Source organism: Erithacus rubecula (genome assembly GCF_903797595.1).
Source record: "Erithacus rubecula genome assembly, chromosome: 3".
Classification (NCBI taxonomy): domain Eukaryota; kingdom Metazoa; phylum Chordata; class Aves; order Passeriformes; family Muscicapidae; genus Erithacus; species Erithacus rubecula.
In genome coordinates, this window is record NC_136689.1 from 138,708,656 (window position 1) to 138,731,608 (window position 22,953).

Sequence of the window (22,953 nt, forward strand, 5' to 3'; positions counted from 1 at the left end):
CAGATGCTGTCCAGGTGTGTGTTGGGGCAGGAGAGAGGCAGATTTTGGAAGTGGCAACACCCTCCTGGATTCCCAGGTGGAATTCCACTGCTGATGTCAAGAACAAAGTGGGATCCTAATGTAAAAAATAAATAATAATAATGAGGAGAATGTCACTGGAAAACACTGGCTGCTTTCAGCTTGGCAGAGTTAAGCCAAGCCTAAGTTAAATGAGACTGGAAATTGAGGTTGGATCTTAAATTGGGATTATTTCTGTAAGTGAAGGCAGGGAGGAAACCTGAACTGCTTTAAACCTGATAAATATGTGGAAGCTGTTTTTTGACAGCAGTTAGGTAAGGCTTAGACAGCTTGTAGGACTCAGGAGCCCTAAAAATTCCCTTCTGTCCCTGTCAGGGGTGGAATAAACCCTGGGAAAGGTTTTGAGCACTGACAAATCAGAAGGGGCTTTGGTTGAAATGTCACTTCAGGTCTGGAGAGCTGAGAATATCAACGAGGTGTGGGGTGTCAGGAAGAAAGGTTTGTGTGCCAAAAGCAGGAATTCTCAGTGGGATGGATCCAAACCTTCTCCCAGCCTGTCCCTGGGAGATTATCCTAATTTATGAGGTGATCTAGGGAGATAAAATCTCTCTCTGCTTATCACAAATATCAGGAAAGGCAGATGACAGAAATTCTGTGTTTATGGGTAAGAAGGTGAAGTGCTTCACCTGCTCTAACTTCCCTTACAGTCAATTCTTGTTTGAATTATAAACCCCCACATTTTTATGAGATGTTCTGTGGCAGGGAGTGAACACCCAGCTTTGCTCAGCTGTTCCAGTTGTTGATTATCAGCCACATGTGAAATTAGTCCTGTGTAAAATATTTCTACTCTGATTTATGGAGTCCCTACAGCCAGTGGCTCTTGTTGCACCTCTCTACTAAATGTAATTTCTCACTGTTGCAATCGTCCTCTTTTCCATAGAAATGTAATTTGTCTGAGATATCACTTGGATAGACTTTGGTGCTGTTTCTGACTCCTCTGGAAAGTTTCTTCTCCAAGGCTTTAATCCTTCTGATGGTGCCTCTCTGAGCTCCCTCTGCTTCATCACCTTCTCTCCTACTTTGTCCAGTCCAGACCTGGACATTTTCTGAGCCTTTCCATAGAATCCCAGAATGTTTTGGGTTGGAAGTGATCTGCAAGATCACCCAGTTTCAATGTCCTGCCATGGGCAGAGACACCTTCTACTATCCCAGGCTGCTCCAAGCCCTGTCCAGCCTTGCCTTGGACACTTCCAGGGATGGAGCAGCCACAGCTTCTCTGGCAACCTGTGCCAGGACCTCCCTGCTCGCCCAGGGAAGAATTTCTTCCAAGTATTCCATAAAACCCACTCTCTTTCAGTTTGAAGCCATTCTCCCTTGTCCTGACACTCCATGCCCTTGTCCAAAATCCCTCTCCAGTTCTCCTGGATCCCCTCTTCAGCTACTGAGAGCTCACAACAAGAGCCTGCTGCTCTGCAATCCCAGGAATAAACAGAATGGATCCATCTGCTGTGACAGAAACACCAACCAACCCTGTCTGACACTGTGGTCATGTCATGGCAACCATGGCATCAATCTACATGACACCAAAGCCTTTCCTGAGAGCTGATTTGCAGGATGGAGTCTGATCCATTTTCCACATATCAGATTCCCAAGCATCCTGGTGAAAATTGGTTTTCAGAAAACACAAATCCTGCTGATCATCACACTGAGACACCTGGAGTTCCAGTGATCCCAGAGGGGTAAAAAAAAATTATTTTTGGATGCTCCACCATCTTCAGGTGTGACTCAGTAGCAGGGAACCTTTCTGCCCATGGCTGCAGTGATGTCTGATGATCCAATGGATGTTCCACCTCTCATGGGTGTGTGACAACAACAAGACTTTGGGCTTGTTGGGGTGGAGTTGGTCTCCACCCTCCTGATGAAACTCTGCCACTGGGCAGGAAGGAATTCAGGTTTTGTTGGGCTGGAGAAGGGGGAAAGTGTGAGCACCCTTCCTCAAGGAGCTCTTTGGGTCTGTCTTCCAGGGGCTGTTTGATATTAAATGTTTCTCCTCCATGGAGAGTATCTAAAAAAAAAAAAAATCCGGATTCACAGCTCTGACTCAGTCTCTAAAGAGGTCCTGGTCCTTTTATTCTGTGTCTCATTTTGCTGCTTTGCACCCCCTGTCTGAAGATGTGATGTGAGAAATTCAACCTCTCCAAGCAGAGAAGGAAACTGTACTCCTAAATTCTGGTTTAAACTCAGTAATCCTGAGACTAAGAAGCAGGTGCTCCTAAGGATGGGAGGAAACATTCCAGACTTGCTGGATTTTTTACAAAAATATGTAAAGATTTTTTTTTTTAAAAATAGGTGAGTTGTGTGCAGGACCCTGAGAGAAAAAAGAGGAGTCCAGGGATATGTTCATGTGGAGGTTGGAATCACTGAATCATGGAATGGTTTGGGTTGGAAGGGACCCTAAATCCCATCTAATCCAACCTCCCACACCTTCCACTAGATCAGGTTCCTCTTCTTACAACCACAGGACTGAGGACAATTCAGGCATCTCCTCTACCTTGGGAATGTGACTCAAGCATTGTCTGAAAACTGCAAAAATCTCTGAGATGTGATTCTGGATTGGATCCCAGAGGGGTGAATATCCACAATTCAGGCATTTCAGGCTTCCTTTGAGCTGCATCATTAAGATTTAAGAGATTTAAGATTTATTGTAGTATAAAGTGATCCCTGAGTGTGTTATGTTCTGAACCCACTGGATTTGCTCCAGGGAATGCCCAGGCACACTCAGAGGGCCAGGGATGTTTCCAGAAAGGCTGTTCTGGTTGGGAGGATGAGAAATTCAGGCATGAGCTGTGACAGCTGTGATCAGGATGAGAGGATGGATCCTGGTCCCTTAAAACACCAGCATTGTCACAACAAAGCTCATTGTGTCCATTATTCCAGTGTGGTTCCTTCTCCATCCCAGGGACACTTGTTGGGTCTTAAACACTAAAAAAATTCAGATTATGTATCTAATTTCAGTGACATCCCAGTGACAGTTGCTGGATTTTAAGCACTAAAAAAATTTGGATTATTTATGTAATCCCAGTGATATCCCAGTAACAGTTGCTGGATTTTAAACACTGAAAAATTTGGATTATTTATGTAATCCTATTAACATTCCAGTGACAGTTGCTGGATTTTAAACACTAAAACATTTTGGATTATTTATGTAATCCCAGTGACATCCCAGTGACAGTTGCTGGATTTTAAACACTAAAATAAAATTGAATTATTTATGTAATCCCAGTAACATCCCAGTGACAGTTGCTGGATTTTAAACACTAAAAAATTTGGATTATTTATGTAATCCCAGTGACATCCCAGTGACAATTGCTGGATTTTAAACACTAAAAAAATTTGGATTATTTATGTAATTCCAGTAACATTCCAGTGACAATTGCTGGATTTTAAACACCAAAAAAAAATTGGATTTTTTATGTAGTCCTAGTGACATCCCAGTGACAGTTGCTGGGTTTTAAACACTGAAAAATTTGGATTATTTATGTAATCCCAGTAACATTCCAGTGACAGTTGCTGGATTTTAAACACTAGAAGAAATGGATTATGTATGTAATTTCAGTGACATCCCAGTGACAGTTGCTGGATTTTAAACACTAAAAAAATTTGGATTATTTATGTAATCCTATTAACATTCCAGTGACAGTTGCTGGATTTTAAACACTAAAAAAAATTGGATTATTTATGTAATCCCAGTAACATTCCAGTGACAGTTGCTGGATCTTAAACACTAAAAAATTTGGATTATTTATGTAATTTCAGTGACATCCTGACAGTTGCTGGATTTTAAACACTAAAAAAAAATTGAATTATTTATATAATCCCAGTAACATCCCAGTGACAATTGCTGGATTTTAAACACTAAAAAATTTGGATTATTTATGTAATCCCAGTAACATCCCAGTGACAATTGCTGGATCTTAAACACTAAAAAATTTGGATTTTTTATGTAATCCCAGTAACATCCCAGTGACAATTGCTGGATTTTAAACACTAAAAAAAAATTGAATTATTTATGTAATCCCAGTAACATCCCAGTGACAATTGCTGCCAACCCTATGTGAAAGCTCACATGACCCATAAATCCACACTCCATCATGTAGGAAGCCTGTGGCCATGTGATTTTCCACCTGAAATTCAGATAATTTGGAGTAATGGGGTTATTAAAGGTTGGAAAAGACCTCTGAGATCACCAAATCCACCATGTTCACCATTAAACCATGCCTATTGTCAGATCCAGGTGATTTTTTAAACCAGGCATGGTGATTCCACCACTTTTATTTTATTTTATTTTTTTTTTTCTGATGCTTGGACACTAAAAAAGCCAAGGCTGGAGGATGCTGTGAATATCCCTGGGGCATCTGGAGCCCCCAGCATCTCCCTCCACACTTTAACCAGATGATGCCACTGTCAGTCTCTTATCAACAGTACAAGGGCAACATGCAGAAAGTGGCCAATTACAGAGCCACTTCCTTCCCTTTATCAGGAAGATTTCCCCCTCTTTATCAACTCTGGCTGTGCAGAGAAAGGAAACAGAGCCCTTGCTAGGAATTGTCACTTGTCAAACCCAGGGATTGTCACCCAGTCTGTGCCTGGCATCACTTTGTCAACCTTCAGCATCAGCAGCAGTGCCTTTGACTGACAGGTTGGCAGCAAAGTCTGTCACCAGACACAGATCTGGGTGAGTCAATCTAAATAAGTAACCCCTGCTAAGTGATAAAATTAGCCTGTGCTGGGTGTTGCCATGGGGATCCAGCAGGATAATGGGAATAGCGTGACAAGGAAGATAATTCCCATCATGGGGTCTGTATGGTCAAGGCATAAAGTTGTGGGAGCATCAATTAGCAGAAAATGCAGCAGAAATAACCTTTGAAAATTTGCAGAATCACAGACAGACTGAAGCAGGACAAAAAAAAAAAATCCAGAGTGGGAGTCACCTGGCCTTTCTTCTCTGCCATAGGTGGCTCCTGGGTGACTCATTGGAGCTGTTGCTTTTTCTAGTCGGGCAAACAAGCCCAAATTTCATCAGAAAAGAGCCTCATCAAAAAGTGGATGGCACTAGGGATTACCTGCTTCCCTTCACTGGCTTTAAAAAGAACCCTGCAAGGGTGGAGATGAGGTCACCTGGAGGCCTCTTCTTAATAAATGTGTGTTTTGTAAAGGAATCGTGGAGTGGCTTGTGTTGGAAGGGACCTTAAAAACCATCTAGTTCCAAGCCCTGCAGGGACACCTTCCACTATGCCAGGTTGTTCCAAACCCCATCCAACGTGGCCTTGGACACTTCCAGGGATCCTGGGGCAGCCCCAGCCTTTCTGGGAATTCCATTCCAGGGCCCTTCCACCCTCACAAGGAAGAATTTCTTCCCAATATCCCATCCAACCCTGCCCTCTGGCAGTGGGAGGATATTCCCAGTGTCCTGTCCCTCCATTTCCTTTTCCAAAGTCCCTCTCCAGCTCTCCTGGAGCCCCATCCAGTGCCAGGTATCCTTGGAGCCTCTTCTCTTTTCTCTTCTTTTTTCTTCTCTTCTCTTTTCTTTTCTCTTCTCTTCTCTTCTCTTCTCTTCTCTTCTCTTCTCTTCTCTTCTCTTCTCTTCTCTTCTCCTCTCTTGTCTTCTCTTCTCTTCTCTTCTCTTCTCTTCTCTTCTCTTCTCTTCTCTTCTCTTCTCTTCTCTTCTCTTCTCTTCTCTTCTCTTCTCTTCTCTTCTCTTCTCTTCTCTTCTCTTCTCTTCTCTTCTCTTCTCTTCTCTTCTCTTCTCTTCTCTTCTCTTCATATATTTGTTTATATCCAGAAAGAGAAGTCAACTGGAGGTTCAAAGACATGGATGTAAAATGTGAAGTTTGTGGTTCACTAAAATCAAAGATTCAGAAACCTCTTTTGTTTTTTTCCATTAAAAAAAGAGGAAAAGTAGGAAAAAAAATTCTAGAAAGAGTAACTGTGGCCTGACATGGTTGAATAATTTTAAAGATTATTCCAGGAATGAGAGAGAAGCCTAAATGAATGAATAGAAAATGAGCAGCAGATAAAACAACATGAGGGAGGTTAAGAAATATACAAAGTAAAAATTTGCAATAGTCAATATTACTTGTATCTCAAGAAAGACATTGAATGTTATTTATTCAATTATTTAAAATGCATTATTTAAAGTTATTTAAATATTATGTAAAATTATTTATCCTTTAAATTCAGAGGCAAAATAAAGTAGTGATAGATGAAAACTGAATATTAAATTAACCACTTGTTTACTCAATACATAAAATGTTTTTGATTTTGGGGGCAAAGACAGTATAGAAAAAGGTGTTCAGAAAAAGAAACAACCACAATTGAGGTGGAAAAAAAATTAAATTTATTCAAGCTGGGACAAAGCAGAACAGGATGTTTTGCACCCCAAAACAATTAGTGAGCTGAGATACAGAACAGCCAGTCCAAGTCCAGTCCCAAATATTGTTTATAAATTGGTCAAGGCAGAGTCATGAGGTCAGAATTTAGCACCCAAATTAAAAAGAGGAGAGGTCTGACCTCAATAGAGTGCCAGGAGTAAAAACAGGGTTTGAAGAAAGGAAAATAATAAAGCCCCCAGGAAAATACTTAAAATCTAATGTTGTATTTGCTGTTTTCATGTTAATAAAATCAGATTTTCATGAGTTTAGCAAAGTAATAACACAGAATAATGTGGGAATATTTATTAAGATGGCACAGATGGAAATTGGATTGATATGAGATGTGTGAGAGTTTTAAAGGTTGGCAGTGGAGGAGCTGGAAATATTTAAAATGTTGGGAGTGGGATATGAGCCTGGAGAAATTCATCAGAGCCCTTCCTCACTTTTGGAGTGCTCTTGCTTAATATTTTCTGTTAAGACCTTAAAAGATGCCAACCAGGATGGAATTTACTGGTGCCCCAAATTTGGGAAGCCTCAGCAATTCTGGGAAGGGTCAGGATATTGTGAACAACCAGGTGGCTTGGATGCAAGTCAGGGATTAAGGAGGATCATCCACCATAATAAATCAGTTTTATGGTAAATGAGGACGTCACCTGGAAATGATTGGGAGATGAAAGAGTGGGAATTCCTGGATGATCCCAGGTGGACTCTCTGTCAGGCACCTGGGGGAGTGTGGAAAAGGTGTTTGGGGCTGTGCAAGGATGTGCTCACAGCACCTGGTGCATTCCCCCACCTGGGACCAGAATTCCCATCCTAAGGAGATGAGAATGGAGGGAATCTGAAGCTAAAAGGAAAATTTAATAAAGAGGCACAGCAGCTTTTTACACAGGCAGGTGGTGATAGGACAGAAGGGAAATGGTTTTAAATTAAAATTTGGGAAGAAATTCTTCCCTGTGAGAGAGGTGAAACATTGGATTAAGTTGCCCAGAGAAGATGTGGCTCTCCCATCCTTGGAAGAGTTCCAGGTTGGACAGGGCTGGGAGCAACCTGGGATAGTGGCATGGAACTGGAACTAAATGGTCTTGAACATCCCTTAAACCCCAAAACTTTCCATGATTCTAAAAGAGATGGGATTTCTTAGCAGGAGGAGAAAGGATTCCCAAATCTGGACATAGTCAACAGCAGGGAAGAATTGCCCGAGATAAGAAAAGCTGTGGGACTAAGGAAAAATAGTCCTTCACTTCTCCAGTGAATAGTCCTCCAGGCTGGAGGACTGATCCATGTTCATGACTGGAAAATTGGGATGGAGACACAGAAGCAAAGGCTGCTTTGCACTGAATATCAGCAGTGTTTTTGCCAAACACTAGAGTGCAAAGGCTTTATGACCTCCCCAGCAGTAACATTCCAGGAAAACCTTTAGTCTTGTCAGACTCCAGTGCCCATCTATCCATCCTGGACAGCTGTCCTGTAATCCAAGGATGTTGGATAATGCCTCATTTGGGGATCCAGGTTTGCAAATACTCCCCATAGATAAAAATAAGAGTTTATGGAGAGTGCTCAGCTCTGGGAACTGATGAATCCAGACTTTCCACAGTTTTGCCAGTGCCCTGGCAATTCATATTTGGGTAACTCTGAGATTTGGAGTGGTAGAAGTGGAGGAGGAAGTGCCCAGGTAACATTTCCACTGGTTTGTGGAGGCTGTGAGTTCTTTAGCCAGAGAATTTGGGCTCGTTCATGCTGACATCTTAGTCCTGGAGCCAACAGAAAAAGTTTCCCTGCCATTTCTGTGAGCAAAGCTGTCCCCTGGTTTTTATTTCGTGGTGAATCACCAGGGTGGTGGTGGCAGGGCATTTACCTTGGCGTAGCCACACGGTGTTGTGGCTTTGCTTCCTGGTCTGCTTGGGCTCCACCCTTGGTGTTTTGGGGCTCTTCACAGAAAGGTGGTGAAATCTGTGCAGGGAAAGAGCCAGTTGTCCTAGACAGGTTGGATAAGATTAGATTATTTTGGATTAATTAGTATAAATTAGACTAGACTCGACTAGAATTTTCAATTGGAAGGTCCTACAATGCCCATCCATTCCAAGTCCCTGAGCAATTCGGGGCTGACCAGAAGTTCAAGTATATTCTGAAATCCAAATTCTGATAGACCTGAGGCACTGACCACCTCTCTTGGTAAAAAAATGCTTCCTGATGTCCAGTCTACACCTCTCCTGGTGCAGCTCTGACCCTTTCCCTCATGTCCTGTCCCTGGATCTCTGGGAGAAGAGCTCAGCACATCCTCTCCACTTTCCCTCCCCAGGGAGCTGCAGTGAGGTTTTTGTAAACCTTGACCTTGAGGTAGTGACTGGTTGAAGACATTTTGAAAAGGGTTTGGATAGATCCAGGTTGGGAGGGTTCAGCCTCATTTTCTCCAAACTGTGCAATCCCAGAGCACTCAAGTATGTTCCTTCCTAATTTGTGGGGCCCAGAATTGCACAGAATGTTTTGGGGAAGCTGTAGCAATGCTGGACACAGTGGGATAATCTCCCTGGACACAGCCCAGGGTGTGGTTTGCCCTCTTGGACTCACAGTGACTCCTATGGAACTCCTGTCAGATTCCTTTGGCAGGACTGGTTTCCAGTCCCTCCTCTCCCAGTTTCTCTTGTGCCTGGCATTGCTTCACCTTAGGTGCAGAATCTGTCATTTAGACTTGTTAAATTTCACCCCACTAATAATTAATTTTGTTCTCTTTCACAGCTGGGGAATAAACACCCATCCCAGACTCCATTTCCATTCTTTGCATCTTTTCCACTTTACATAAAGGTCTCTGGGAACAAGACATTTCTCTAGAACAGAGTCACAAAACTTTGAAGGAAAACAAAGATTTCCAGACTGGATATTAAGAATTCCTGCTGAGCATGGAGAATACTGATGTGCAGGCACAGATGTGAGGATTTTCATGGACCACCAACAGCAACAACTATTTTTGTAAACTTTGGGTTGAGGTAGTGACTGGTTGAAGACACTTTGAAAAGGGTTTGGACAGATCCAGGCTGGGAGGGAATGGTTCAGTCTGAGAACTCTTGAATCCATTTGGAAGAGGAGTTTCCTTCATCAGATTTCTCAGATTTCCCCTGCCCCAGCAATCCCACAGCTCAATGTCACATTTTTACACAAAGTCCTTCAGTGTCTTCAAACATCTTCAGCTTTTGCTGCACATCTCAACTGCAATAAATGTTATTTGTTGGTTAAAACTGATATTGCAGAGCATCTAAAAAAAAAATTAAAGACCATGGAATCATGGGAACAGCTTATTTTGGAAGGGTTGCCAATGATCCTCCCCTCCAAACCCCTGCCATGGGCAGGGACAGAGATGCTGAGGACAAGTCTCTGGCACTAAAGCTGGCTAAAAAAAATGGTTTGTGATTCTTTTTCCTGCCAAAACCCACTGATTGTATCCAAACTGTCTCCTGGAAATGGTCTTTGGGTTGTTTTAACTCCTCTGCCACCCCCATTTGGGATGTTTGGGAGATCCTTGACCTCAAGCCATGCTGGTGACAGTGAGGATGAGTAATCTCCAATGTCCAGAGGTGTCCACTGTCCTGGAATTGTGACCTCTGGGCCTGGGACTTGCTGCTGTCATTTCTAAAGGGCCAGAAAAGCAGTAAGTTTTTTATATTTTGGTTCCATGATTTTTAAGGAAATATTTTTCTCATCCTTTATTCACCCTGCATTTCTGGGTGCATCCCACCTCTAGTGCCTGCTAAGGAGGATCCTTCCAGGGAATGCAATGTGTTTCAGATGTCTTGGGCTTGATTTATCCCAAAATGAGCCTCAGAACCTGTACAATAAAGCTAAAAAAGCATCAAAATGAGAAAAAATAAATTTGGGGGATAGCCAGGAAGCGAATACATTTTATTTTTTTCTGGTAATCCAAGTGTCAGGGAATTCTTGATTTTTATGGATACAGGTGACACTGATGAAAACTCTGCAAGAATTTCTGACAGGGACATGCTGGCAACAAATCCCTGCTTCCCATGGATCCTGTGAATCAACAGATCTCCATGGCAAAGGCAAATATTTCTTTTCCCTATCAGAAGGATGAGGAGAAGCAGGGCAGAGCTGCCACACTTGAGCACCTGATAACAGAACGTTTGCTGCACAAACATCAAAGAGGATAAATTAATTGGCTGGGATTATGAAGGGCAGGGAAACAGCTGTCTTTGATAGTTCATGGGTGTGAGAATGTTGTTAAATGCTCTGTCATTTTACCACCAGGCAACTGGAGCCAGTCCAAAGGCGATGACTGCACAGGAGCACCTCATGCCTGACAAGGAACAACCATTCCCTGCCTCTTCCCTGCAAGAGCAAGAGTGGAAAGTGTTCTTCCCCTAATTGTTGTCTTTTAAATATTCCCATTTTATTTCAATAATCAAATTCTGATAGCAAGTCTGCCTTTATTTTTCTAAGTTTTCTTCATTTTGCATGCAGAGGAACAGAATAGGTCAGGTGTGTTCAAATTATCACACCCCAATTAATGATTTGAAATCTTGGCCACACCTTCCCCTCTTTTTAATTATGACAGTTGAAAAGGTATATAAAAAAAAAAGTATTTTAAGTGGGATGAATGATCACCCTCTTCTTAATTAAAGAAATACTGGAGGTTGCAGACAGAGATTACACCTTTTTTTTATTGAATTTGTCTGTGAGAGCAGACCAATCTGTTATTTTGGTGAGTTCAAAGGCTGCTGTCAAATGTAAATCCAAAAGCAGACATCACAACTCACTTGGCACCTGTATGTGGCACCACCCAGGTTTGTCCCTGCAAATATCTCAGTGTGTGGTGACCCCTGAGGAGAACAAGTCCATCCCTTCACTTTCACTCCCCTGCCCTGGGTGAAGTCCTCATTCCACAGATTCCCTCCAGGCCAGATTTTATCTGAATGAAAATAAGCAGAGAGGAAGGAGCAAAATGTATTTTTGCCTTTTCTGACTCAGCCATGGGGCTGTCACCTCTGTTCCAGGTGACAATCAGCCCATCCAGAGCTGGGAAAGGTTCCAGGGCTGGGTCATGCTGTCCTGGAGTGATCCACGTGGGCAACCACTGGCAGAGCTGAGCAGGTGCCTTTAAATTTCAGTATTCCAGGCATAGAGGTTATTCCAGTGTCAGGGGTGAACTTGTCTGGTGCAAAATAATCTGCAAAATGCACTTTTTATTGAGCTGATGGATTTCAAGGTGATGTCTCCTTAAAATATGGATGATAAATCAGAGGAGCCATAGAGGGAGGAGATTGGGGTTGCAAGAGAATCAGGAGCATCATCAGGTGAGTCAGAGCAGCACCTGTTTTGCAAAGAGTCCTGAAAAGGAGTTTGGAAAGGAATTTAGAGAGCTCAGAATAAATTAGAAATGAGGGGTCAGGGGATCTCTGGCACATGGAGCTGTCCAGTGGAAAAGTGGGAGTGGGATTAGTCAAGATTTCACAGGATGAACTTGGCTTGTCCTGCATGAGAGGCAATTCATTGAGGGGAGTTCTGCAAAAGGCAAGAATTTGGATTGGTTTTAGCAGTAATGATACCTTAGGATTTCAGCTTTTATATTTTTCATGTGTTTGCAATCCTGTAATTCTTTAGTGTATAACCCTGCAGTTCATATAAAGTGATAGCTACTGTCTTCCCACTTTGGTCAGAAAAAACAATTCCTCTCCAGGGCTGGGGATCAAGGACACCTCATTTTCTCAGGCCCTGAGAAATGTAAAAAAATGTGAGTTGTGGTGGGGGGAATAAACTTGGGGTAAATGACTTCATTACCTGAAGCTGTAATTGCAAGATTAACCCCCATTATACAAATGGACCAAACTTATAAAAGTATAAAAAACTATGACCTGTTGTCCATTTCTTTGGGTGGGCTTCATCTGCCTGAAATACACCTGAAAACCCTTCAATAAACACAACTGCTTTCCATCCCCTTAATTTTTAGGCAGCCCTGAAGAGGCACCAGTTTAATAAGAGGCAGAGCAGAGCTAACTGTGCTCCCTCTGTTCTGTCTGTCCCCAAAACCACTTTCCTTGCACAGCAGCAGTGCATGATTCAGAGCAGGAGTGAGCCTGGCCAGCGTGGGCTGGGAGCCTGCCCCAGCTGGCTCTGTCAAATCATTTTTAGCCTCAGTCTCTCCCCTGGCCTGTTAAAGTCACTATCTGAGCATCTCTCCCTGTGTTGGGGCTGATAACATCTGTACAAGGCAGAGGAATGGAAATGCCAAAGTGGAATTTGCCCCAGGCCATAAAGGAAATGTTGAGCACAGCAAGGAGCTGCTGGTCCCTAAGCCCAGCTCACCTGGCCTCTCTGCCAGTGGTTTAAATCCAGTTTTTAATCAGCTGCTGCAAATTGGGTTGATTTCAAAGGAACTTGGTGGCAGTTTTCAGACTGGTAAAGGCACTGGATGTAAATTCTAATGTGCTGTAGGAAACACTGGGATGAAGAATAATGGTTAATTTTACCAGGAGTAAAGAGAATGATGAAGCCTTAGAATCATGGAATGGGTTGATTTGGAAATAACCTTCAAGATCATTTTGTGGGCAAGGACAACTTCCACTACACCAGATTGCTCCAAGCCCCATCCAACCTGGCCTGGGGTACTTAAGTTTTTTAAGATCCTATCCTCAATTTTAGGCCTTTTGAGAAGTGTGGAGAAGAAATAAAACTGTTCAAGAAGCAACATCCTTGGGCAAAATGCAACCAGCTTTGTTTTCCCAGATGAATATTGTGCTTGTGTGTCCTGCAGCAGCTCTCAGGATGTTTTATCAGCACCCAAAATGCAAATTATCATTATTTACAATTATTATACATTGGTGACAGAGGGTGCAGGACAGAGCAGAGGAACCTGACCCAGGGTCCTGCTGAGATTTGTGAGGGGTCTACAGCAGGAGAGGGAACCAACCTTTCTGCCAACATGCAGTCCCAGCCCTTGGGAAGCATCCCATCCTCTTCCTGGTCCTGCCCTGGCCCAGCCCAGGTTCTGATCCACAGCTGAGTCATTTATTTGCCCCAGTTCTGCACCTCCTTGCCCTTCCCAGAATTCAGAGGATTGTTTTGAGGCTGCTTTGCTGGTGACCTGGATGGAGAGTGAGGTTTGGGGTCATTCCAAGTGCTGTGCCAGGTGCCATCATTTCCACAGGGGGTTCCTGCCCAATTCTTTGCTGTGTCTGTCCCAGTCCCTTCTCAAAACCATCTCATCACCAAATAATAGAATCCCAGAATATCTTGGACTGGCCCCCCCCCCCCCCCCCCCACCATGGGCAGGGACACCTTCCTCTATCCCAGGTTGCTCCAAACCACATCCAACAGCTTCTCTGGGAAAACCTTTTTCAGAGACTCACCGCCTTCCCAGGGAAGAATTCCTTCCCAAAGTCCCATCCATCCCTGCCCTCTGGCAGTGGGAAGCCATTCCCTGTGTGCTGTCCCTCCATCCCTTGTCCCCAGTCCCTCTCTAGCTCTCCTTTAGGCACTGGTAGCTCTTCCCAGAGCTTTCCCTTCTTCAGGCTGAGCAATCCCAACTCTCTCTGCCTCTCTTATAGGAGAGGTGCTCCAAACCACATCCAGCCTCTGCAACTTCCAGATACATCCACAGAGAGGATTTATCTCCAGGTAATTCCAGATGAAAATCACTCAGTGGTCAATCTTGATCTCCTTCAGAGCAGAAATTGTGAGAAGAAATAATCCCTTGAGCCTCTGGGTTTAGACATTGGGTCTCAAACACTTGGGAAAGCCAACTCTTGCCTCTGGGATAAAACTCCTCAATTACACACTCAAGGAAGTGACAGCATTGCCACAGGACCAACATGTTAAACTAAAGCTGAACAGCCCCCATTTATGCTTCCCTATCTTATTTTTGGGGACAAATTCCCAAAATCCCCATGCCTGGAAATATTCAAGGCCGGGTTGGATGGGGATCTGAGCAAGCTGGTCTAGTGGAAGGTGTCTCTGCCCATGGCAGGGCAGTGGAATGAAAAGATCTTCAAGGTCCCTTCCAACTCCAACCATTCCATGGTTTTATGGATGTGTTTGACCTCTCCAGAAGCTGGAAGAGGCTGTTTCATCCAACATCCCTGAGGGCTCCAGTGGCTCTGGTGCCATCATGCCTTGGCCACTTCAATTCCCAGTCTCCAGAAAAGACCATTGTAGCCAAATTGCTTGTTGGATGTGGACATACCCAGGAATTGTTTCAGAAAGTGGGTGTTAAGGTGTCAGGGACATCCCTGCAGTGCAAGGAGAGGATTCCCTGGAATGGAGAATGCAGAAAACAGCCTGACCCCTTTTCAGAGATATGACTCAGAAGTTTTGGAAAAGCCAGAATAAATCACTCCACTTGTCCCATATCCTTCCTTCACTGATAACCAGACTGGATTCCTATAAACAAGGTGTCTCATTCTTGATTTCCTCTGGGGAAACCCCTTCCCATCTTCCTCCAATTAGCAGCTTCCTTACAATTAGCCTTGCATCCTGAGGATTTACATACTTTTCTCTTTCACAACAGCAGATGCTGTCATTATCTCCTGACCTCCCTTTGACTTCAGCAAAAATGGGATTTTGACCCTTGTCCATGGCTATGGATCCTCCAAGGGACTCATCCCCACCAGGGAAATTATTCCCTGTTATTTCAGCCTATTGGCAACTCCAATAGTTTTAAGGTAGAAGAGAGGAATTTGGGGCTCTTGGCCAATCTCCCTTCCCTTTTAATCCTCACCCATTGCTGTCCTGACTTCACAGCTCCTTAAATCCTATTCTTCCTCCCAGGGCTCTCTCAGATTCTCTCTCCATGTTTTCTTCCTGTATTTTTACCAGATCTCTTCATGCAGGTGTAGCTTGGAAAACCCAGCTGAGAGTTTCTCTCAGGCCTGTTTGTACAGTGCTTTTTCTGCTGCCTTTGCCAAAGGATCTCCCAATGCACAGTGGGAATGTCCAAGATTACATCCATAAAATAAAACAGCTGGAGAAGGCAGGACATAATTTTGAATCTGTAGCTGTAGAGAGAGGCTATAACTGTATATGAGAGATTTTGTAGAGTCTGCTTTGCATTTAGACACCTCATGGGTGTTGTGGAATCTCAAACCACTGGCCTTGGAACACTGATCCAGCTGGTCCAGATCCCTCTGCAGAACCTTCCTGCCCTCCAGCAGATCAACATCCCACCCATGGATGACCAAAAGTCATCCACGAACTTCCCAAGGGTGATCTGGATCTCCTCATCCGGATCATCAATAAATTTATTGGATTGACCCAAACACTGGTCCTAGGGGGTCACCATAGTTGACCACCAGCTGGATGTGGCACCATTCCCCACCACCCTGTGCCTGGGACACAGCTAGTTTTTCACCTAGCTAAGAGCTCACATTCCCAACCTAGGGCAACCAAATTTTCCAGGAGAATGTCATGGGAAGCAGCATCAAAGGTGCAACTCCAGGCAGACACATCTGCAGCCTCACCCTCTGTGGAAGTTATAAAAGAGACTTCAGGGTTCAGCAATGACCTGGGTTGGACACAAAACACCCACCAGCAGCTCTGCTGTGGGCAGAAACAGGTGATAAACACGTGACACACTCACAATTGGTGGAGAAATAACTTTATTTTAGGTGTTTTGCAGTTAACATGAGCACACATTTCCTCATCTGGCAGCATGAGCTTTGCAACAAGATTAAAGCAGAAGCCATCATATGGCAAAGAGCTGCCATCAGTGCCCAACACCCCCACTGCTCCTGCTTACTAGAGGGGTGCTCCAAGGCTTTTTGTGATCATGGGAGGCATCTTGGCCCCTCAAAATTTGCTGTTGAGGAGGGTCCAGAGCACGCCGGCTGCCAGCCCCCCGGCCAGCCCATAGCTGGAGTGCACAGCGCCCGCGGCGTTGGCATTGCACAGGTCACTGCTGCAGCAGGAGATGTTCCTGTTGCCCACCTTGAAGTCCTGGTAGTCTTCTTTACACGAGGAGTCACATCCCTTGCTGATGATGCTGAAGAGCCCCACCACCCCTGGGAGGAAAGCAGGAGCGTTATTCAAGTACGAGGCAAGCCTGGTGGGAGGGAATAATGGGATGCTGTTCTTATCTGAGCTCGTTGCCTGGGATGAAAATGGGAATCACAGAATGGTTTGGGTTGGATGGGACATTCAAAATCATCTCATGGGCAGGGAAACATTCCACTAGCCCAGGTTGCTCCGTGTCACATCCAACCTTGGGCAATTCCAAGGATGGGGCAGCCACAGCTCCTCTGGGCCTCAACACCCTCAAAGAGAGGAATTTCCCTTTAATATCCCATCTCACCCTGCCCTCTCTCGTGTGAAACTCAATTCCAAACATCTCTGTTGGGCAGAGCCTTTCAACACCTGGGAAATTATGGAAACACGGCTATTCCCATTTCAGATGGCACAGTCATGGTTTGATTTGTTTCTGAGAGGCACAGCCAAGTTTTTGGGCAGTTTTTGGCAACTTCTGTTTGCTTGATTTTGATCAGATTTTGATCAAAAAGCAGATTTTGACCTCCAGGAGATTTGATCCATTCTTCTCCAGGAGAATCCATTCTGGGCACCAAAACTTTGCCACGTGCAATAAATAACAAAGAGTTCTACAACATCTTGGCTCTCCTCTGTGTGAATGTGATGGATCTGCACATTCCCAGCTGGGATAATTCATACTGGAGGTATCACATCTACTGCCTGACAGAGGAGCTTAAATGTGGCACTGATGGGTTTTGAGCCCCAGGTCTAAGAGCAACTCAGCTGTCAGCACAGATCTGGACAGGGCAAACCAGATCTAGAACAGGAGGATAAAATCCTATTTTTCAAGTTTCCCCACAGACACAGAGATGAGATTTTGTCATTTTCATTGATTTCACCTCAAATGAGTGCCTTCTAAATTCACAACCAGGTTGGACCAGGCTCAGCCCCTCCCATTTTAATTCATGTTTTCAAATATTGCAAAAAAAAAAAAACCCCACCATCGCCTTTGCAAGCAAATAATTTTTTTTGCTGTGAAAGAGAAATAAACTGAATTTTGTGCAGGTGAAGGACATTTGCACACTGAGGTTTGCTGGTGTATCCAGACTGGGTGAGCCTGGAGGGGACACCTGAGGATGGGGAGATGTTTTTGTCCAAAATCCCAACTCAGACATTTCCCCCTCCTGCTTTTCCTTACGGATCACTTCTGTCTTGCACACATCCTTCTCGCCACACTCCTCCTTTGCCACGCAGTTGGAGTTGCTGAGCTGGGAGGAGCAGTTGTAGCACTGCAGAGATGAACCTGCAGGAGACCAGGAGGGGTTAGGAGAGAAATCAGGGAATAATGGGATGGTTTGGGTCAGAAGGGACTTTAAAATCATCGAGTTCCACCCCTCTGCTGTGGGAAGGGACAACTTCCAGTTGATCAGGTTGCTTCAAACCCCATCCAGCTTGGCCTTGGATTCTTCCAGGGATGGGGAAACCACAGCTTCCCTGGGCAGCCTGATCAATTCTTTTACCACTCCCATAAAAATTGTCTTAATTATAGTTAACCTAAATATTTTAGTTAAAAAAACCACCCTTTATCCTATCCCAGCAGGACCTCCTAAAAATTTATCCCCAACTCTCCTGGATCCTCTTTAGGCACTGAAAGGGGCTCTGAGCTCTCCCCAGGGTTTTCTCTTCTCCAGGGTGAACACCCCCAAGAAATCCCAGCTCCAGAGCAGAGATGCTCCAGCCCTTGGAGCATGGAGAGCTCCATGGTCTCTCCTGGACCTGCTCCAGCAGCTCCACATCCTTCTGATGCTGGACCCAGAACCAGACCCAGCCCTGCAGGTGGGGAATAATTCTACACCTCTCATGTATCTTCAATATATCCAAAACTCTCCAGAGAATTCAACCAAATGCTTGCACTGGGAAACTGAATCAATCCTGGGGATTCCCAAAGGAAGGTATCTGCTCTGCTTTGGGAAAAAAAAACAAACAAACAAACCAAACCAAAACTTTTTTTTTTTTTTTTTTTTTTGTGGATAATAAGTCTGGTTGAGGTGGGAGTCAGGTTTTGCAAGTGCTGAAGAGATTTTGGGTGTAGTCAGTGCAGTGAGGGAGGTAAAAATGAGAGCAGATAGACAGCTGGGCCCATTTAATGGTTTGGGTTGGAAGGATCATTTCATCAGGGACATTTCCCTCCAGACCAGGTTTCTCCAAGCCCCTTGGACCTGGTTTTGAGTGAGGAATGAAGCAGGAATTTGCCAAGTCCCTTCCAGCCCCTTGTCTCACCTCCTAACTTGTGACTTGCCCTCTGCATACAGCAAAGGCAGGAAAAACCTGAAATCTCCCAAGTGTCCCAGCCCTGGTGAAAAATTGTCCCTAGAGGAGTGAAATTGTGCTGTAATTATCTGTTCCTGTCACCTACTTGTGCCTCAGGGTGCCACTAAAGCCTTGCAAGTGTCAGTTTATATATATATATATATATATATATATATATATATATATGTATATGTATATTTCCTTGAGCCCCATGACCACCAAACTTGCTTATAAATTAATGATGGAAGGAATTAATCTGAGGCACTCAGTCTCCCTCTGTCTGAGCCTCTCTGATGCAGTCACAGAGGTGAGGAGCCAACCCTCAATTTGTCTGTTCTCACATTGATCTGACTTTTAAAGCAGTAAAAGTCACATTTTGAGTGATCTGATGGAAGCTGGCAGAGAGAAAGGTCTGAGGGCTGTGCAAGACCCTTCTCATCTTATTACTTAAGCAACCTCTGCTGATTGAGAAACTGCTCAAATTTGATTCTTTTCTTCTCTGGTAATAGGGAAGCTATTAAAGCTATTTAAAGCAGCTATAAAGCTGCTTTAAACCAAATTTTTTTTTCCTCAGGCTATAAAAACCCCACCCATTCAGTCTATAAAATAACACCTCATGGCATTGCATTTTTACTGTCCTGCTAAAATTCTATAAATCTGGGCATTGCCAGGATCTGCTTTTCAAAGGAAGAGTCAGGAAAAAAGTTGGAGGAAAACTTTGCATAAATGTTGCAATTTTGATGGCTTGGGAAGAAGGAAAACAATACTTCCACCCCACTTAGCTCCTCCCCTTCCCCCTTAACTGTGTGGTCTTGCTTAAAAAACTTGGATTTTGATTAATTCAGGATTTACCTTTCCTGGAAGCTGCTGTCAGATCCCACCACCCCCAGGGTAATTTTTCCCACTCAAAACCCATCCAAAGGGAAATTTCTTCTGATGACAACCTGCCAACATCCCTTCCCTCATTCCAAACCCCATCACCAACCCTCCTTCCAGACTGCAAACCTGCGGGGAGGGATGCAGGGTGGATCCTTGGTGGGGTCTTACCTTGGTCCACGCACAGGAGAGCTCCCAGCAGGAGCACAAGGAAAGTTTTCATCTTGGAATAACCTCTGGGGCTGCCTCTCTGGGCTGGGCTCCTCCTGGGGCAGGTTATATATGCTGGGATGCCAGGCGTGCCCACGAGGTCATCCCTGAGAAGGCACCTGAGGGAGCTGCTGGCTTGACCAAGGGAGGGGTTGCTGCTTTGTGTGTTGGAATATTTGCTTTTTGGTGCCTCTCCTCTTTCCCTGCCACTCTCTGGGCTCCTCTCCACCCCCTCCTTCCCTCCTACCCTTGGGCAAAGTGCTCACAGGAGTGGAAAAAGCCCCAGATTCTTCCCAACAAGGCTGGCCTTATGCATTTCTTCAGGGCCACTGAAGTTTAGTGGCACCCTGTGAGCGAGGCTCTCCACCCCCAGTGCCACCCTGAGTGGAGCCATTGTGTTTAAACTGAGGACAAAATGTTCTCTGAATCAACAACTCCGGGTATTTATCTGCCTCTGTGAGTGATACTCGTGATAACAAGGTATGTGGCAGGGAGGTATGTGAGCAAATTAAAAGTGCATTGGCCTTTCCAGGTATTGAGGAGTTCATTTGCCCTCATTTCCATTTATTTTCTGTTAAAAAGCAATGGCCAGCTCTTATTTTCGATGTTTGAAACTCGTTTCTGGATTTATTTGGTGTTTTGAGATGTTTCAGCTGTTGCTTGGTTCTCTTTTGTGTGCTCAGCATAGGCTGGGGACAAGTTTGGACACTTGACTCACAGAAGATGCAATGTCAACAACCCAGGCTTGCCCAAAAAATGCCACTTCTCTACCAGGGACAGGGTGAGTTCAGCCACATTCCAGCCTCAATATTTGCTCTGTGGGTTGAGCAGAGTCCCCTCCCATTCCTCACACCCTGTGACCACTTCTCAGGAAATGCCAGGGCAAAAAGAAAACAGGGTTTATTTGTTAAATTCAGTTTTTGTTTATATTTTTTCCTCCCCAGGATCTTGGGATTAATGCTGTGAATTTCTTTCCTTCAGGGATTTATTCCCATGCAGTTTAGCTCTCAGGAACTTTTCCAAATTGAAAGGAAGGTGTGCAGGTGGATCATTTAACAGTGGCTGTGGGATGGAGGGTAGAGACTAAAATTCCTCCCCTGACTTACACCAGAGGAGAATCTGTTGCAGGAGATGATTTGACAAATCCTAATTCCCCCATGGGTAATCTTAACCACTTCCATTTGCACTCTTCTGTGTAAAAAATACCTTTAAAAATCCCAACAACTTCTTTCTGTGTCTCTTGGCTTCTGACTCATAATATTTTACAGACCATATAATTTATGCTTTATGGATTAAAAAAAAAAAGTATTTTTTAGGCTCTGGAGTTCCTCATTCAGAGGTATTTAAGCTTTGTTTGTTTTGTTTTTTTAGGACTGTCCCTGTAGGGTTTGGGTTTTTGTGGTAAGGAAGAAGAGGGCTAAAGGAGAAAAAAAAACCACTCCCTATCAAATCCACCAAGACATGGAATTAAATATTTCTTCAAAAAAGCATTGATAAGGAAGAAAAACTCTTTCTATTTTCCCAGTACAATTATTTTTATTCTTTTTCTGACATCAGCCAGAAAAACTCAAAACTTGTGTTGCTGTGAGAGAATCTGACAGCTGAGAGCTTCTCCATCCCCCAGTCCTGCTTGCCTGAGGCTGTGTGACATCCCAGGAATTCCTGTATTCTTACACAAATTGTTGATTCTCCCTGTTTTTTGGGACATTGAAGTGCAATTCCTGCCTGACTCCTGAAGATGGCAAACATACCCTGTTATAATTCCACATGCATTAACACACAGTTATCCATAGGACTGGGTGTGCAAGGTGTTGTTTTCTTTTCCAAAGGTTATAAAATTCCAAATTAATCTGCCTGCATGGAAAAGACCATCAGTTCCCTCTGGAAACCTCATGATGTCTGTAAATCCCTTGGAATTTGGGTTTTTTTTAACACTATTTTTGCTGTCACTCCAGTTTTCTGATAGAGACAGGTCTGGAGCTCTCTTTTTGGGAAGGGGGAAACAGGAGTTGATTATTTGCTTTATCCTGACTCTGGATTATTTGCTCCTGCCTGGTATCAGGCTGGGAATAAAAAAAAAGAATGTGATGGATCATGGTACAGACCACAGATTGCATTGAGGAGCATCCATTTGCTGGAAATTTGAGGGAAAAAAAAAGGTGAAAATCTGGAAAATCTGTACAGAGAGACATCAAAAGGAAGTTTCTCCAACTTCCTGTAGGGAAAGCTTGTAGAATGAAAAAGATCTCAGAGTCACAGGTTTATGGAATTATTTAGGTTCAAAAGATCTTTAAGGTGATCTCATTCCACACCCCTGGCTTGGGGTCTAAGCCCTGTCCAGCCTGGCCCTGGACACTTCAGGGATGGGGCAGCCACAGCTTCTCTGAGCTCTGAGTGGTTTTTGAGTTGCTTTCTCAGCATGGTCGTGCCTGTAACTCCTTCCCAGGATGTTCTGAAATCCCAGTCTGTGGTTAAAATGGGCTCCAGAGGGAATTTTATTGGCTTTTCCACTCTTGGATGGTGTTAACAGAGAGCTGATGCTGCCTGAAGTGATGTCTGCAAATCTGCTCAGGCTGTGGGGCTGTGGGATGTTAGAGAAGGGATTTTAGGGATTTTTAGGCATCCAAATGGGAATTTCTAATGGCTGTTGTTGGGAACACAGCCTCAGGAATATTCAGCTGTCCCAGATCAGAATGGGTGGGGAATAAATGAAATTGAGTCACCAGGTGGGAGTGAGGCAAATCCCATTACAGACTTCTCTGCAAGGAGGGAAGAGTGGATCCCAAATGAGATGTGGGACTGGATAGGCAGGATAAGAGATGGATTGGTAAGGGGAGAGAAAGATTTCAAAAGGAGATGTAGAGATGCTCCCATGGATGGAAGGATGGATGGAAGGATGGATGGATGGATGGATGGATGGATGGATGGATGGATGGATGGATGGATGGATGAATGGATGAATGGATGGATGGAAGAGCAGGTTTAGATTGGATATTGAGAAGAAATTCTTCCTTTGATGGTGGTGAGGCCCTGGCACAGAGAAACTGTGGCTGCTCCATCCCTGGAACTGTCCAAGGCCACAACAGGACAACAGAATCAACCTGCTCCAATGGCAGGTGTCCCTGTCTATGTCAGGATGTTGGAG

At 44.2% G+C, this 22,953-nt stretch overlaps 1 protein-coding gene across 1 annotated transcript; it reads right to left on the reverse strand.

The window, feature by feature from the left end:
- Window positions 1-16,188: 16,188 nt before the first annotated feature.
- LOC306800561 (prostate stem cell antigen-like) lies at window positions 16,189-20,050 on the reverse strand. Its single transcript, XM_079302797.1, has 3 exons — window positions 19,770-20,050; window positions 17,611-17,715; window positions 16,189-16,450 (listed from the first exon to the last, which is right to left on the reverse strand). Exons 1-3 carry the CDS (start codon window positions 19,819-19,821, stop codon window positions 16,239-16,241), a joined length of 369 nt encoding a protein of 122 aa, XP_079158923.1. The 5' UTR covers window positions 19,822-20,050; the 3' UTR covers window positions 16,189-16,238.
- Window positions 20,051-22,953: the final 2,903 nt, after the last annotated feature.